Raw genomic sequence first — 17,252 nt, 5'->3', positions numbered from 1 at the left:
AATCAATAGAGAAAGCTAGCGATCTTCCGCAACTTTTATATTCTACGACAACAAATAAATAAATAAATAAAAATAAACTTTGTCATTAGGGAGATTTCATTGCGGGGTTTATAGAAGCGAGCATCTTTAATTTTGAATCGGGCACGATAACCTTCATGAAATCACACTTGACCCATAAGGCACCAATAAAATTTACAAGCTGCTACATCATGTATAAATATTTTAGCTCCCTATTCTTATCTTTCCCGACGTATAAATAATACTTGGACAAGATGCGATGTTTAAGCTAACGCTTTAGTACACTAGTTACTTATAAACAAAATTGTTTTGGGTGAAAATAATGCACAGAAAAAACCCTGCAAATATACAGAACTAGTAGTCTAAGTTATCATGCTCCCTATTTCTTATTTCGTCTCTTTTTTTTATCCTGTGTGCATTTTCAAGTTTAATATCCGCAAAGTTTGAAGGTGATTTAAGGAATTTACATTGGTTTCTTAAAAGTCTATCAGTGGATAATTCTGCCGAGCTTGCAAGTTCAAACAACATAGCTTTTATATTTCTAGTCTAAGGTAGTTCGTACACATAATTGCTTTTTATCTTTGTTTTAGCAGTTTAGCAATCTTTTGGTTGTTGTTTTCTGCTTTTCTAACTTGGGTTTTAAATTTTGTTGAAGAAAATTTAAAGGACGTATTTTTTGTAAGACGTAGTTGATAAATTTACGCACATATGGAAACTCCTTCCCAGCGCTTCCGTCTGATATGCAGAAAGAGACAACATGTCCTGGGGTCGAGGTTGTGCATATATGCATTACTCATGTTACGCGTATACTTAACAATAAGAAATAATTATTAGCTTGAATTTCACGAAGACACAAAAACGCCTTTAAAGAATGAAATCTGTGAATTACGGGAAATGACAGTTTTCTCACATTGTAAAATTGATAAAAATATATTACGTATTAGAAAGAAATACCATATTTTCTCCATCATTTTCGCCTATTTCTGCACAGTTTTAATTGCACCTAAGCTCTCCGCTATTTTCGTCGAATAGCAGTGCGAGCAAGCTTTTCGAATTTGGAAATGCAAGCATATTTAAATTTCAATTAGTTATGCTTTACTTTTTCATTTTACGGATCAGGTTTGTACTAAAACCTGTGTGTTTTTATGCTTTTTACGCTTAAAATTGGAGACTTTTTCGTTGAAATTAATGCTAATTAGGTTTGCACGCATTTAAAAAACAATCCTCTCTAAATATTGTTTCCTCTCTAGTAAGGTAGAGTAAACTTGTCTTTCTTCGTAGTTTAAAACCTTAATTCCATGGACGGGATAAATAAATACAGTATTTAGATTTCTAGAAAACATTGATGGAAACAATTTTAAAAGAAACTTATTTGAAAGCATGAGTTCGGGGTGCCTCAGACACTCATATTGTTATTCGAAGAAAATCGCTCGCTGCTGGTACAAAATTGCAAACATGATTGTTAAAGCTAGGCTAAAGCAAAGCTGCTGCAAAATTTACTTTTTAAGGACCTGTTGCGCGAAAGAAGATTATTGTGGGGAAATGTGGACGTCATAAAAAGCCCCGTTACAAAAAGTACTCGCAACTTTATCTTCATCTCCAGGAATTTTTGGCGGATACATCAGATCCTGGGATGGAAGTTGCCATAGCTTTTATGCACACATAAGAATACATCAATTTCACAGTTTCTTGAAAAATTTGATCATGACGAATATATGACAATGAGAATTGGTAATTTACAACATAAACAGAACAGCGGTGTGAGATTTTTGTTTATGTCAGCATTCTATAATGATGTCAGCATAATTAAAAGCTTAGAATGTGAATTTTTAGAAAACACGTGAAATAATGAACCGCACAGAACATTTATTCTGAACAAAAAAATATTCACTAAATGCGACCATTTCTAGCATGAATAATAATCAGAGTTAGGCATTTTAACAATTTATCATCTTCACAATTTAACATTAAAGGAATAATTTCAAAAAAAATATCTTGAATTTCCAGAGATATGATACACAATAATTTTTTAAAACTATCTATCGATAAAAAAATTAAAATATTTGACTCGTTAGGATGCATGTTACGATAAAAAAATTTTTAAAGGATATCGGAAAGTCTATAACTTGGATGTGTGGCTTTTAAATAAATCTCCTAATTTTTGTGCTAGCATAACTTTCCCGGTAGCTTTCAATTTTCCCTGCAAGAAGGCTTGCATGGGGTTAATCTTACCAAGCGCCAACTGGACAAAGTTTTCATCGTCGACTTTTATGGTTACGTCGGCTTTTGTAGAAGACGGACCCTTTTTGATAACTGCAGGCGACTTGCTAAAATCCAAAAGCCATTCTCCTGAAATAATAATCAAGTAAATCAACTCAAGAAGTTTTCCATAAATTCTGTAACGATCAATAAAATATACTACCACATTCACGAATATATTGAAGAAACAAATTCTCGCGGGAACTAAATTTTGCGTTTTTGGCTAAAATCCGCGACAATTTTAAAAATCGACAGTTCGCGAAATTTTACAAGATCGGGTATACACTGATTTGAAATATTCTTAACTAAAGGTATCACTACTTTTATATATTTTAATCAAAGATACGTAAACAGCACAGAGATAATGTAACAAGCAACCTACAAAACGATTGTTTAAAAGAAGGCAAGTCTTTCTCTTTGAATTACTAATTACAATCTGGTAAAAATATTACGCGTAGCAACTTTAGGGTGTAAAACGAAATTTTATCCCAGCCGACGAGACTGAAATAAAAAAAATGTTTTCGCCACCCATGAAATTATATACCCACTAAAATTAGATCCCTTAAGGTACATTATCAATTTATTAATTTATTTTCTTATCACATCCTGAAGTTTCTGCATTGGTGCACAAACTTCCACAAATATGCACTACAAGAGCTTCTTACCCGCTATTCGGCCAGACTTTGTAATTTGAAACAAGAAAGTTCCATTGACTTTACCGACAACTTCTGGCATTGATCTTACTTTGGCCTCGATGTCTCTAAAAGCTTGTGTTGCTTTTAATGTGTCTGCATTAGCAGGTCTAGGAACAGGGGATGGACTGCTTGGTGTCTACAAAAGAAATATGACTCAACTTATTGTAACAGCATTTAAAACAACTATTTAAAATCTGAAAGTTTAGTGTTTCTTTCTAAAGAAACATGTTTTATTTCGTGTTATCGAATAAAAAAGATTTTAACAGTGTGTTCTAAACGGTATACAGGGAACAGTTTTTTTTAAAAAAAATTATTTGAATTAAAACACCTTTTTTAATTAAAAAAGAGTAATATCAAATATATTCCACACCGTTTTTCCATATGCTTTGAAGACGTCTCCGAGTTTTTGTGCAAGCATGATTTTCCCAGAAACTTTTAGCTTGCCTTGGGTAAAGGCTTTCATTGAGTTTAGTTTTTGCTCTGCCAGCAGGATAAAGTCATCATCAGATATCTTGATAGTTACATCAGGTTTTTGCGTTGATGATTTGGATATTAAGGGTTTTGAAGAAGAAAAGTCCAAGTAGTATTCACCTGAAATCAAAAGCTGATATATTACTGGACCTTACTAAAGGCACTTGGTCAAATTTTAAGTCATTATTTCTTCATAGTATTTGCGTTTCAGACACAAAATCAACAGAAATGCTTGATTTGTTTTTTGGTCTCATAATTTGGTATTTTGGTTGACTTTTGAATCTTGGCACACATTGCATCATCATACACTTTATAGCAACTTTTTAACATAAATTTAATTCCAAAAAACTATATTTTTTGAAATATTTTTTATAAATAATACTTCAGGAGGTTATAAGGACAGACTTGATAGAGAGGAAGTTGAGTTTAGATCTAACACAGTCTAGATCAGATTGAAAGAGGGTCATTAATATACCCCGTTTAACCCATGCTAGCATGGAAAACGGACGTTAAGCCGAGAATGATGATGATGATTCACCTGCAATTACTCCATCTTTCATGATTTGGAATAAAAACTTCCCCTTCACATTCTTTACAAGTTCTGGAGAGGCTGATAAAGCTTTCGACAGATCAGAAAAGACATTATCTGCTTTTAATCCACTTGCCATAATTTCAATTTTATTTCTGTAATGATATATAATTACAATAAAGTTCATTTACTTAACAATTTTTTTTTCAAACAAAACTTATTTGTACCATTTTTAAATTTAGAGTAGATATGGTGGTCTTTTAACAAGGGTCAGCCTAATTAAAATTTCGACAAAATTAAATTCCTTCCGCTTAACTTAAGTTTTGACAAAGCCATTAATCTTTTGTGCTTAATTGTAAGGGGGGTCGAATAAGCAGGGAAGGTTGGATACTCCGGGGAAAATTTCTTAAAGTGGGGGGGGGGGGTGTGTAAAAATATAATGACCTAAGGGGGTATTACGAAATTTTCTGTAAAATGGGGGAAGGGGGAAACGACTAACTATAAATAAACTAACACTAGTGAAACACAATGCTTTTGACATGTTTAAGGAATAAACTGTGCTGACATTTTGTTGATATTTGTTATTTTTAACCTGTAAATAGTATTTGTTCTTGAGATTTGTTCCAAAAGAGAGTTCTGTTTTGATTATAAGAAAAGATGCTGCTTTGTGATATCCAACAAACTTATTATGGGGGTGATAATAAAATGAGGTGGGTCTCATTCTCAAAATTCGATAAAATGGGGGGGGGTCATTATAAAATGATTTTAGGGGTGAAAAATTTGAAAAAGTGCAATTTGACCCCCCTACAATTAAGCACAAAAGAGTAATTCAAATTTAAGAGTGAGTTGGTTTTTTATATTTCATTACAGGCAACAAGTAAAGTAGTTATATGTGGGGTGAGCAAGTTTTAAAAGATGTCTTGTAATGCTTAAAAATGCAACGAAAACAAATATCAGTATATAAGGGTGTTTTGAATCACGGGTGATCATTCTAACAAATTGTGTGCAATACAAAAAATCGTTTACAATGAAAGTGAGATGTTACATTTCATTTCTCATTCTTCTGCAACATAACATTTTTTAGAAAATTATATAGTAAGGCACAAAACTGGTGTGAATTTTAAAAGTTTGCATTAATTAAATGTCCCCTATTAAAGTGCAACGCGAATATCCAGGACATAAAGAAGTTACTATTTGATTTAAAATATGTAAATAAAGTTTACCACTATATTTGTCTAGCAACCGCAATACAACGTTCACTGAAATGCTTCGTTTTCCTTGTTAGATTGACAAAAAAGTTAGGATCGTCCTGATAAATTCACTTTACCAAATGTGATAAGACAGTCTGCAGACTTTAATAACTTATTGTCAGGGTAAAAAAAAATTCCATACAAAATGAATTATTGTCTGACTGAGATGTATACCTAAAAATAAACTTTCAAAATAGACATCACCAGCAAAACCACTGATCCCCAAGATGTCAGTTTGATTTTAAAAAATACAAAATTTCTGTCAACATTACTATAAGTCAAACATGCCTTTTGTAGTGACAGTGTTTTTAGTGTTTTTTAACACTTTGCGATATTGAGCCTCAAACATATTCCAAATGTCCTACACATAATCTTGCGGAAAACATAATCGGTGTGGTTAAAGAATTGGTGGTCTCTTTAGTTAAAGATCCAGTCTCTTTAACTAAAAAAACGGTAAATTTTTAGACCACACCATTTCTTTTTCATGACCGTGGCATGCTCTTTCCACAATAGCTTTCATTGTCGAAGGCTTAAAATAGCTTGTTTACAAGCTATCAACATTTACTAAATTGTAGATACAGGATTCAAGAAGCATAAAAGCAGCACAAAGAAGGGTAAAAAAGAATAAACCCCTGGTTCGTGTTTATTTCATGTTACGCTCGAACCACGATAGCCCACGATGCGTTTTTTTTTTTAACAATTGTGGAGCTCACGATCATGTTTCGTGGACTACACGAACAAAAATTAAACATTACACCATGGTGTCCATGATAGATAACTTCTATTGTAAAACAAGTCTGTATTAGTTTATCAATTAAATCAAAAACCGGCGGCAAAAAAATAAATTAACACTTGTTGTTTCAATTCGTTGTCATAAAGCTAGCTACATAATAGATTTCAATCGTTCTTGACTCAAAATGCGATGTTAATAAACATTTCTATTGCCGCTTTTGTCTATAAACTTTTAAAATGCGATCTTAAAAAACATTTCTATCGCCGCTTTTTGTTTATAAACTTTTAAAATGTATTTTATAAAAAACATTTCTATCGCCGCTATTCGTTTTTAAACTTTTAAAATGCGATCTAAAAAAACATTTCTATCACCGCTTCTCATTTTTAAACTTTTAAAATGCAATCTAAAAAAACATTTCTATCGTCGCTTTTAGCTTATAAACTTTTAAAATGCAATCTAAAAAAACATTTCTGTCGTCGCTTTTAGCTTATGAACTTTCAAAATGCGATCTAAAAGAGCATTTCTATCGCCGCTTTTCGTTTATAAACTTTTAAAATGCAATCTAAAAAAACATTTCTATCGCCGCTTTTCGTTTATAAACTTTTAAAATGCAATCTTAAAAAACATAAAACCTGAAACAAACAAATTAACTTGAAACAAATTGAAAGAATTTGAAAAGAAAAAAATTAAATTATACTGGCTATAAAAATCGTGGAGCTCGGGAAAATAATCATAGGACACACGATCCTTCGTCGAGATAATAATATTAGCCTGGTAGCCACGATAGAATGTTTGTTATACATAAAGACCATGATTTTATCGTGATTTGTGTGCACCACGCTTGTTACACGAACACGATGTTAACAAACCTTTTCACAGTACTATATATAGTTAATAGTCTCACAACTCTGTTTACTTTTTAGGGGTTGTGAGTACGTGATCTTTCTCCAATCAGGTGACTTACACTGATCAGGGTAAATCAGCCGATGGAAGGGAAATATAATTTCTGTTTACATGAAATCTAAACTTATTATGCACAGATTCAGGAGTAAATAAAAATGACTATTTGATTTGGATTGATGATATGCATATTTTTTTACATATAGTCTATAAAATAAAGTCTTGTCTGTTGTTTTGACATTGTAGACTCCCTCGATTGGGTGATTTTTTCACGATGAGATACAGCTAGAGAGTCACCCGATCGAGGAAAAATCCCATACTGGTTGTCTTTTGCTGTGGCAGAGTCAACAGAGAGAGCTGGGAATAATTTGGATGATTTGAATAATTAATTTATTTGCAAAACCCCTTTAACCATGCCCTCGTATATTCTGTTCTGCCCAGATTGCAAAAACAGCCTGATTACAACCGGGACTGCCGGATTATGTACGCATGGTCCGATTATTTTTTTTTGCACTGATTATGTCGTGGTGACCGGATTATGAACACTGATATAATGGCTGGATTTTTTGTGTAAGGCCTGGTTACCAACGACGACGGGGTCAGGCAAAAGAGATTTCTACGTAGTTCTTTTAACTAAGTCAGGAGTCGGTGAATTAGCTAGGATGGTCAAGTTGGCTATGAATAGGCTTGCTCGTGGATTAAAAGGACCAGGACTATTCAATAATTTCTGAGATCTAAAAGTGTCCGACCATGACGGGAATCTATCGGACGTTTTGTCTGACGAGTATCCAAAAATTCTTTTGAGGGCTGCCATCGCACGCTACAAAATGGATTTTAAAGGTTGATTTTAAAAACTCAATATTTATTTTTCAGGCGTGCGATTAATTACACGCCTGAAACGATTTAGGCGTGTGCCAAGGCGTGCGATCACCTCTCCTGAAAAAGACTGCTATGCTTAACCAGGGAAAGCTTCCGTACTTAATCAGGGCAGCGTTTATTATCAAGGCAGAACATATGTACACCGTTCCCCCCTTTACCTCTCCCCCATCAAAAAGGTAATGTTGCTTTAGCTATCTGCTATACAGCTCATAGTTACTAAAACAAGAAACGACCGAAAACGAGCAGAAACCACCAGAAACAACCAGAAACAAGCAGTAAACGACCAGAAACGAGCAGTAGCGAACATAAAACCATCAAAAAGCCCAAAATACAAGAGCAAATTGCTATATAACAGGCGAAAAAGATTACCAAAATGCTTGATTATGCGCCCAATTTTCATTCATTTTTTGTTTTTTTCTGGGAAGCCAGTGCATTGATGTCTCACATAACCAAAGTTTTTCTTCTCAAGGGACTACAAAAAAGGTCTTACTTATGCGGGGTCTTTTCTCTTAAGCAAAGTATTTTTGTTTGGATTTAGTAAGGATGTTTAATGGACTGAGAAATTTGGTCCAAAACTAGTGTGAATGTTCCACTTATCCTGGGTACCACTTAACGTGAGTATTAGAATATTTCCCGTATGAAGGGGGCTATTTGAAGAGGGGGCACTAAATCCAAACACACAATTTAAAATTAAATGTTTTTTATAGGCAAACACCACTGAACAATTATTTTATAGGCAAACACAACTATTATACACCGTTACTTTTTCATATACAACGTCCTCTGTAGACTTCCACAGACAAACCCTGTTTCACGATCGTTAAACAAAATAAAAATTGTAACATCGTGTGTGAGCAACTATCAATAGTTAACTTTGCTCTGAATAGCTTTTTAGAATGAGGGAAAATTCTGGAGGAAAAGCTTGAAAAAGAATGAATGGTGAAATGAATGAAATTTTTGTTTCACGCATGTCTGGAAATTTATAAACTTTTTCTTTTGGTTTTTCTGGGTACGATACATTTATAGATGATAATCTCGTCTCCAGGGCTCTTCTGCGCTTATGATATGCCAACACATAAGCGTACAACAACCCTGGAGATGAGCTTGTATGATATTTTCAACATTTCTGCCCTATTACCGGTTTAAGTAGACAACTAAAAATGACATGGATCATACATATCGCAAGCAACAACATTTCATATTGAACAAAAACTTAACAAATTTAGAAGTTTCTTCATGAATGATTTTTTATTTGTTAACTGCTGGTTTCTGGTTGTTTCTGTTTGTTTGACATGCAAACTTGCACCTCTGGGTACCATTATGGATCGGGTCGGGTCCATATCGGATTCCATCTCTTTCAACTTTGTGCGACTGTTTCACCCAAATGAGGGCGGCTGTTCAAAGTCGGGCATTTTCAAATCTTAACCCAAGTAGGGCAAAACTATGCAAAGTAAAACACATTCTTTTATCAGTTAAAACCAACCTCATTCCCGGGGCAATTTTTCGCTTTTTTGATATCCGAGACAGCGCGAAGAAATGATTCATTTCTTCTCGCCGTCCGAGATCGTCAAAAAGAGAAAAATGGGCCTGGGGACGAGGTTGAGTTAAAACTGCTGCATTCCTTGCGTCTTAAAATAACTTTTTCATGCTTTAATTTAACAAAAATTCGCTCTTATGAACACATATTTAACCAAAATTCAAACTTTTAATCTACAACTTTTTCAGTAAAAGTATGCCCAGAATAGAGTTGCATTTTATTTTGACGATTTTTGATCGACTTTGTTGGTTGTAGGTTGTACAATGTAGGCTGTAAGCCTTTACAATTTGTGCAATGCTGACTGACTAAATTTGATCTTTTTAAAATTGCTTATCTGAAGAGAGTATCTTTTTGTAATATATTAAAAAACATGATACTATGTAGGTACTTTAAATAAATAAAAACGTGTCTTACTCATGGCTATATAAAAATAATACCAATATACAGAAATATATGTACATGAAAACATACAATAATACAATATCTATATGTACAAACTGCATTATAAAATCGATTTTGGTGTGCCTTACGCTTCCCCTCCTCAGATTCTAACCACTATTCAAACTTTTCTTTGTTCGGGAAACTTTCAGAAAACGTCTACATGTGAACAGAAACTGATCAACCTCGATCTCCCTTTTCTGAGCTTCTGGCAACCTATACGAAGGAATATACCTGGGCACTAGTTTACAAATTGTACAGGGAAGTAGAAACAGATTTTGGCTAGCCAGGATTTGTGGTACTAGGTTCTAAAGCGTTATGAATAAAGGCTGCTAGGTTAATAGGAGTGTCCTTTTTTAATTTTTTGTAAAATTATCCAAACGTATTATTTTCCTGAACGTGAGAAAAAAAACGCCCTCTCCGACTAGGCCTAATTTGGTTTAATAGCACAAAGCTTACCAAAAGGTATTTTTTTGCAACAGTGGTTATTTTATACTAATGGTAAAAGTTTCACCTTATTTCGCGCCAATAAAACACTTAAAAATGCTCTTTTTTTTCAATCAATACTATAATTTTTCATATATGCACCACATAGGGCAAAAACTTTCAAAATCTGTCGGCTAAAACCACACTAATAATTTCCCCCGACTTTGTATAAGGCCCGACTTTGTGTGGGACACGACGACACACTTTCTACTAGAAATAGTCCAAAACGGCGGCACTTCTTAGAATTAGACGAATATTTCTGCGGCATAGAATGAGACCACTGCAGAAGTCAGTAACCTGTAATTTCAAAGTTAAACGCCTCTTTTCAGCAAGCATCAACCCAGATTTGCACGCCTATTTCTATAAAAAAGCTGACGCAACTTCGTTGTTTTTTTTCTAAATGCTGTAATTGATTTGATGCCTATTTCTAGAAAAAAGGAGCTGTTCATTTGTTAATTTTATGAAATATGTTCATAAATTCTATTTAAAAACAACCTTGACATCAATAATTTATTTAAGATGCAAACATTATTTATAAGCGCGGCGAATTGCACCGATACTTCGTAGAAAGCGTTATCTTAAGTTCTTTAACGCATGACCGGGGTCAAACTATGAATTGAATAATCTGCTCAGTGCAGTCCAACACGCTCTTTACATAAACCGCGCATAAAGTAAGAAAATTTCTATTTAATTTAAGATGACTCGTTGTTAGTAATTTTTAACGCGCCAACATCAATTAAGTTTAACGTTGTTAAGCGTCCTATTAAACCATGAAAACAAAGTTCTCTTCTGCTCCAATCTCCCTTCTTAGGACTACTCTACCTATGTAACATAGCCATGAGCATATTATAGTAGTGTAGATATAGCCCTGGGGACAAAACGATCTTTCTAGCATCTTATTTAAGTTTTTGATGACGGGTTCTAGAAACTAGGATGCCATAGATCCGCTTTATAGAAAGATTTAAATAAGAGCCCAAAGACGAAATATAAACGCCAAATGTCTAAATCAGCGCGAAGTTAGTTGAAATGGGCGCTTTAAAAAAATAAAAACAAAAATAGGTGTTATTTTTGTGAAACAGTCAATGCATAGGCACTTTTACTTGATTTTTAAATCAAAATGCGAAGATGAAAAATAAGAAGAAAAGGGTATAACGCGCTAAAAATCTTCTTACTTCAATCCTCAAAATTTTCATTAAGTGCCCAGTAATCATAGAAACACTATTCAAAACAAACAACAAGTCGCTATTTTGAAACTGTAACGACTGTAAGATAAATTTTATATCTTATTAAAACTTCTTTGTACAGTCATACTTAGGTTTTATATTCAAGATTATATTTTGCTATTTGTTTTGTTGATTTCCGCCGGCGAGGGCGGAATCTTTAAAATCGCCTGGGAAGATAGAGAGATAGAATTGATAGAGACAGCCCAGAGCCTGGACGCCTAAAACTTATCCAGGCTAAAGCCTAAATTCTCGTTTTAACACATTTAGTTCTGAGAACGAGGCTATATTGCGTTTTAAACTAATAGAAATATATATACAAAGGGTAATTCCCTCCCACCCAGGGAATTTATTTAGGTAGCCAGAAAGTTTCATGTTGGTGAAAAGCAGTTTGCTGATTGAATTGATTTATTGCTAACTAGCTATATATTTGATACTGTGAATACGATATAAATATATATATATATATATAAGACACCCATCGTACTTCTGTTGTTGGTGTGCAGAAATTGTCGTCGACTGCTTCGGTAAGATTATATTTTGATACCCAAATTCTGAAACATTACTAAATTTAGCAAGCTTAAGAAGTGGACATGCCATAGCTTTCAGAAACCAGAGAATAATGTGATGTGAGTGCTAATAAGCAGCATATACCGTAAAAAGTGCAGGTAACACCACTGTTTGCACACAGAATTTATGTCAACTTTACTTTGTCTATCAACGAGCCTTTCATCATAGTGGAAAACTGTACGACATAAAGCCTCTCATACCCCAAAAGTCCTGCACATAACTTTAACGAAAAGCATTTAAAAATCTAGGACAGTTCTTAAAATATCAAATTTCAAAAACTTGCATGAGCACATAGGAAATTGACATGTTTTTCACAGGTGTAAATATTTTTTTATAATATATTAAAGATAAAAATGGACTATGCAACATTAATTCAAGAATAATTTCAGAGTGAAACTTTTCAAGCAGGTTTTTGTGTGGTATATAAAATATATGAGTAGGATGTCACACTCATTGCTTTTTTGCTGAGACGTTGAAAGACAGAGATCGATAGAACGTTTACACAAGCACCAGTGTCTATTTTATACGTAATCATTGTATTGCATATTTTGCCGTTCGCTGGGCACAGAATTTGCATTTCATGACTTCTTTGCTTTTTTGACGATGGATCATCTGATTGATATCAGAATTAGCAGTTGATGACGATTGAGTTGAGTCAGGCTTGTTGTGAGAATAGACTTAGTTTGCAACTTTGATACCGCACTAGCTCTGCAGTTGGATAGTACTTTTTCAAATGTGATGTCGTTTTCGCAGAGTAGGCGTTCTTTAAATTTTTTGTCTCTTAAACCGATATCGAACGTGTACTCCATAGACTTTAAAGGAAAAGACTCCTGTTAGGTAGAAGACCTTATATTTAGTAAGAAGTTGGGAATTATGAAACTTTTTCGTACAAAAAATTACATTTTATAATTGAGACTTGAAAAAGAAACTTTTCGTTTTTTGGGAAGTCGGCTGTACGAGGTTTGTGCCCTGGGTCCATTGAACGTTGATGGCTGGTCCGTTAAATTATTGAATTATAAAAGATTGAAATCGATTGCCACACATTGGACACACATGCGTCTTCGTGGTTCTGGGTGATTCTGGTAGCTTTTATTGTACTTTCTGTTTTTTCACATTTTAGGGAACCAGTCCCAAATTGTTCTATGATACAAAACATGTTGGCACGATTTCATTGAACTAATTTTGACCCAACAATTCACAATTTCAAGCGTCATTCAAACGTGATTTGCATGTGAAGATTTGTTGACAGAAGCGGTTAAAAAAAAAGATGGAACAATGATGAAACAGAAGAGCTTGCTGATTTGCTCGATTATCACTTTTTGTTGGATGCGTTTGAAATAAGAATATATTCGTTAAATACAGATTATGAATTGAAATAAAAAATACTTGTAATAGCCTAATTTGTAAAGTATTTTTATATAATTCAGATTGACTTTCGTGGTAAAAAATCTCACGATTAGGGATTGGTCTAGGCTGAAATGTCTAAAAATGTGTAAATTGTTATCTTTTTCGTTTAACATGTATATAACTGTACAATTTTTTTTCATTTGCAATCAGTTGCTAGTCTAACAACAACAACAACAATAATGATAAATATTTAAAGTGTTTCTAGCCCAGAAAATCACAAAAACCAATTGTGAGTGGATTATTTCCATTGGGGTCCACTGAGTCTGAGTGAAGCTAGCTTTCTCACATTTACGTTTAGTTTTAGCAGGCTTCTAGAAAACTAATCCAGACCAACGTTAGAGGTAGCTAAGGTTGCAGATCAGATGAATTATTATTTTCCTTTTAAAATTTAATTTTGAAGTATAATATCGTTGTTCTTTGTTTATTAGCGTCTGTTTTACATTTCTAATAGTTGTCAACCATTTTTTTTTGTAAAAACGAAAGTGAAATGTATGGTGTAGAAAAGCTCAAAATTTTAGTAGTAAAAAAAGTGGCAGCTACTAACTTATACGATAGAACGCTTTAGGCAAAACTTTGCGTCAGAATGTTCCTGTACTGGTAAATTGTGAGCTAGCCATCCGGGCTTTTGTGCACCTTGCCGTCTGTTTAGGCTGCCCCGGGTAGAAACCAAAGGCGAGATAGTAGTCTATGGTCATCCTTCTTTAGTTTTAAAATAAAAAAATGTTAAATTTTCTTTTATTGGGACACTAAAACAAGATAATAGGGAGTGAGGTCAATATCGATGACGTCATAATGTTATGCCGCAGGCGCTTTTTTAAAAAAAAATTTTTGGAACATGCGCACACTTTTTTTCCTTAAAATCGCGGTTTGAACGACCGTATTAAAAGCAGCAAAAGCAAGCACGAGGAACCTGCGTACCCACTTCTGTATCTCCAACAGACAGACCTAGGAAAAACGGAAACCTCACAAGAGCTTATGAGTGTGGCGGGAATTGTTAAAGCCGGTCGACTTCCTATATCTTTTGATATCCGCCAGCGAAGGCGGAATCTTTAAAATCGGCTGAGGAGATAGAGAGATAGATAGAGACAGCGCGGCTAGGCTGGACGTTTAGCGAGGCTAAAATGACTTTTAAGCCAATAAGAATCCTAACAGTGCAACAACTTGTTTTATTATCCAATGAACAATACTTTATTTTAAATTTTATATGCTATCGAAAGATAACGCTTGTGCAGTGTAGCATAATGAAGATCGTCTTATAATGCGCCATCTTCGATGTTATTAACGTTTCCCTTTAATAATTACGTCATTTCCTTCTGTACAATTTTGCAAGCACGTGGACTAAAGCTATATTCAGCAGAACTAATTAATTATTCACGATTTTTAATTTAAAGAGGAATTGTTGAGACTGAATATTTTTGGTGAAAGATAATGTATTATAGCTATGAAATCGTGACAAGTGTGTTGCAAAAGAAAAAAGAATATGTAGCCTTATGAAAATAACCTTTCGTAACTGATTATGTAAAAAAAAAATCCTGCCACCTTTAAAGATATTTTCCAAATTGTTTTTCAGAGAAAAAGAGAAAATAGATAAATTTTCAGCCTTGCCGTTGTTCTTATTTTGTTTTTATTGTTCATCAATTTTCAGGTTTATTATTTTTTTTTAAATTGTTTTTATAAAGAAATGAAGTTTATGTAAGTTAAGTCAGCTATGATTTACAGTTACAATAATAATCAAAAATTTAAATTTAAAATTTTAGAATATTCAATGATTTTGTTCCCCCATACTTCTCAGTCCTGTTTAATGTTCCGTACTTTTTCAGATTATTGCTAATGGCGGAAATCTTTACGCCGCAGGGCTTCTTGTTTAGTTTAAAACATTCAATATATTATTGCACTAATAAGATTAAAAGTTTTCTAGATTGAGACGTTCACCTATTTGAAGTAAAAAAGGGTTGTTTTGTTGTGCCCTACTCCTGGTTGTGGTCGAACATTGATGACGTCGGCTTGATCAGGGCTGCTGCTAACATTCATGCTAACCTCCACTTTCACTCCTTCAACTTTTCAACCGGTTTGCAGTGCCCAAAAAACTTGAACGACTAAAATTGGTGTTTATGCGAAAACAAAAAATTGAAATGCTTTTCAGAGATGTTGGAAGATCTGCAGAATTAGGTCATGCATCAATCCAACTCTAGCTTTTACTTGAATATAAAATATCACTAGCTGTATCAGATGCCGGATATAGTTCGATTGTGGCGCTGACATTGACCATGGGCAACCGTTGCTGCTTCAAAAGGGTGACGCTGGGATCACGATGGGCTTAGGCGCCGCCGGGGGTATGTATATTTGGTTGACAGTTAATAAAGCATGTGTATCAACTGTCAATATAGTTTGAAAAGTATGATTTTCATGACCTTCCTTACAGCCATCGGTCTCTCCCTACCATTTGTAACCCTGGCATGCGTACAGGAGGAGGGGTACAATGAACGGAGGATTAAAGACCCGGAGGATCGTATTGACATTCTAATAAATGAATGAGGAATGCAGTAACTGTTTGGCGGTACTCGATGCATATGATAAATGTACTGTGGACGTAGGTTCGTGGTAAGTGGTAAAATGTTACGCTGGCATTGCTACCATGAATATATCTCATAAAACGGAGGTGGCTGTGCATGTACAATGATATGCAATTCTCTGCAGTCATTCAAAATATATAATAAACAAGATGCTGAAATTTGAGAACGAACTTGCTAAGCCTAATATATTCTACAATTTTGCCACTACAATTACAGACATTAACGATATCAATGTAGAATACCTGACTGTATCAGGAGCGATGCCCGCTAACGGAGGTAAGGACAAACGATATGTGATAGGGTATCATACACAGAACCTCGTGGTAGCTCTTAGGGTAAAGACGCCTAAAATCTGGTCCCCGAATGGAGTCAGTAAGTATAACGCTAATGCATCACCGGCAATGAGTCTAGATTTTGAGGGGTATCTCGATCGATCTAGCCTTTTCATCGGTATATGTACAGGGCAAAAACCACTACCCACAGGCACACATCACAGAATGTCAGTATAGGGACTTTAAAAAGGAGTGGTTGCTAAGCGAGGATTAGAAAAAACATACATTTTATAGGTCTTTTGGGCCTATAAAATAATATATTTAGGGCTCATAATAGGGCGGGGACTCTAAGTATCGCTTACATACTGTGCAGGTCGAACGTTTTTTAAAATCTCATCCTGCATCTCTTTTCTCCCCTCATCCCTGCCCCTGCCTACCAGCTGGACACGCTCTTGCTCGTTGATGCTGTTAACAATCCTATTAGGTCGCTGCCGCATTTGTTCTTTTATATACCTCTCCTTTTCCTTACTGATCAGACTGTATTCATAGTCACTAATCACACCATTCTCCATTGCCTTTGAAATAAGATCGATAATAGAATTCAATTTTGCCTCCGCGACCAGCCTGATACCTTTATGCTTCTTACTCTTACCCCCAAGCCTTTTTGAGGCATTTCTAAGACCGACCTGACCTATCCCGGCCGCAATAGTGAGTCCCCCATGGCAATGGCCAAGGGGACCCCTAGACCTGAGGCTATAGCCCCAATACCAAGTCCCGACGTAATCACGCTCACACCAAGCAGACCATGGTCACAGAATCTGACCCAGGTCCCATGCATCTTTAACTTCTTCGCAAGCTTGTCCCGCTCCCTTATTTCATTCCGGAGATACTTTTCAATATCATCGATTTTTTGAGCCTGTAGACTTGGCTCTCCTCCTGCATATCAGAGCCTTGTGAAGGCGCACTCGTTGGCAAACTTGGATAAAGTTTACTGACATCCATCTTTATTCTATCA

At 34.8% G+C, this 17,252-nt stretch overlaps 1 protein-coding gene and 1 long non-coding RNA gene across 2 annotated transcripts; one reads left to right on the top strand and one right to left on the bottom strand.

The window, feature by feature from the left end:
- Positions 1 to 1,867: 1,867 nt before the first annotated feature.
- On the bottom strand, positions 1,868 to 4,123 carry LOC130653969 (SCP2 sterol-binding domain-containing protein 1-like). The gene is made up of 4 exons (XM_057456469.1): positions 3,982 to 4,123; positions 3,343 to 3,563; positions 2,943 to 3,108; positions 1,868 to 2,367 (listed from the first exon to the last, which is right to left on the bottom strand). Exons 1-4 carry the CDS (start codon positions 4,109 to 4,111, stop codon positions 2,138 to 2,140), a joined length of 747 nt encoding a protein of 248 aa, XP_057312452.1. The 5' UTR covers positions 4,112 to 4,123; the 3' UTR covers positions 1,868 to 2,137.
- Positions 4,124 to 11,479: 7,356 nt separating this feature from the next.
- LOC130653970 (uncharacterized) lies at positions 11,480 to 13,939 on the top strand. Its single transcript, XR_008984313.1, has 2 exons — positions 11,480 to 11,942; positions 13,106 to 13,939. It is a non-coding gene; the product is annotated as an uncharacterized LOC130653970 (long non-coding RNA).
- The last annotated feature ends 3,313 nt before the right edge of the window (positions 13,940 to 17,252 follow it).

The sequence above is a fragment of the Hydractinia symbiolongicarpus genome, chromosome 8 (genome assembly GCF_029227915.1).
Source record: "Hydractinia symbiolongicarpus strain clone_291-10 chromosome 8, HSymV2.1, whole genome shotgun sequence".
In the NCBI taxonomy this organism is placed as follows: Eukaryota; Metazoa; Cnidaria; class Hydrozoa; order Anthoathecata; family Hydractiniidae; genus Hydractinia; species Hydractinia symbiolongicarpus.
This window is presented reverse-complemented; position numbering and strand designations above follow the sequence as displayed.

What these genes read in the sequence shown, in the direction of transcription:
- LOC130653969 (XM_057456469.1), bottom strand. Translation starts at nt 4,111, where the DNA reads ATGGCAAGTGGATTAAAAGCAGATAATGTCTTTTCTGATCTGTCGAAA. An exon ending in TCAAAGCATATGGAAAAACG is followed by an intron (nt 3,109 to 3,342) that starts GTGTGGAATATA and finishes TTTCTTTTGTAG; the next exon opens with ACACCAAGCAGTCCATCCCC. An exon ending in AAAGTCTGGCCGAATAGCGG is followed by an intron (nt 2,368 to 2,942) that starts GTAAGAAGCTCT and finishes TTATTATTTCAG; the next exon opens with GAGAATGGCTTTTGGATTTT.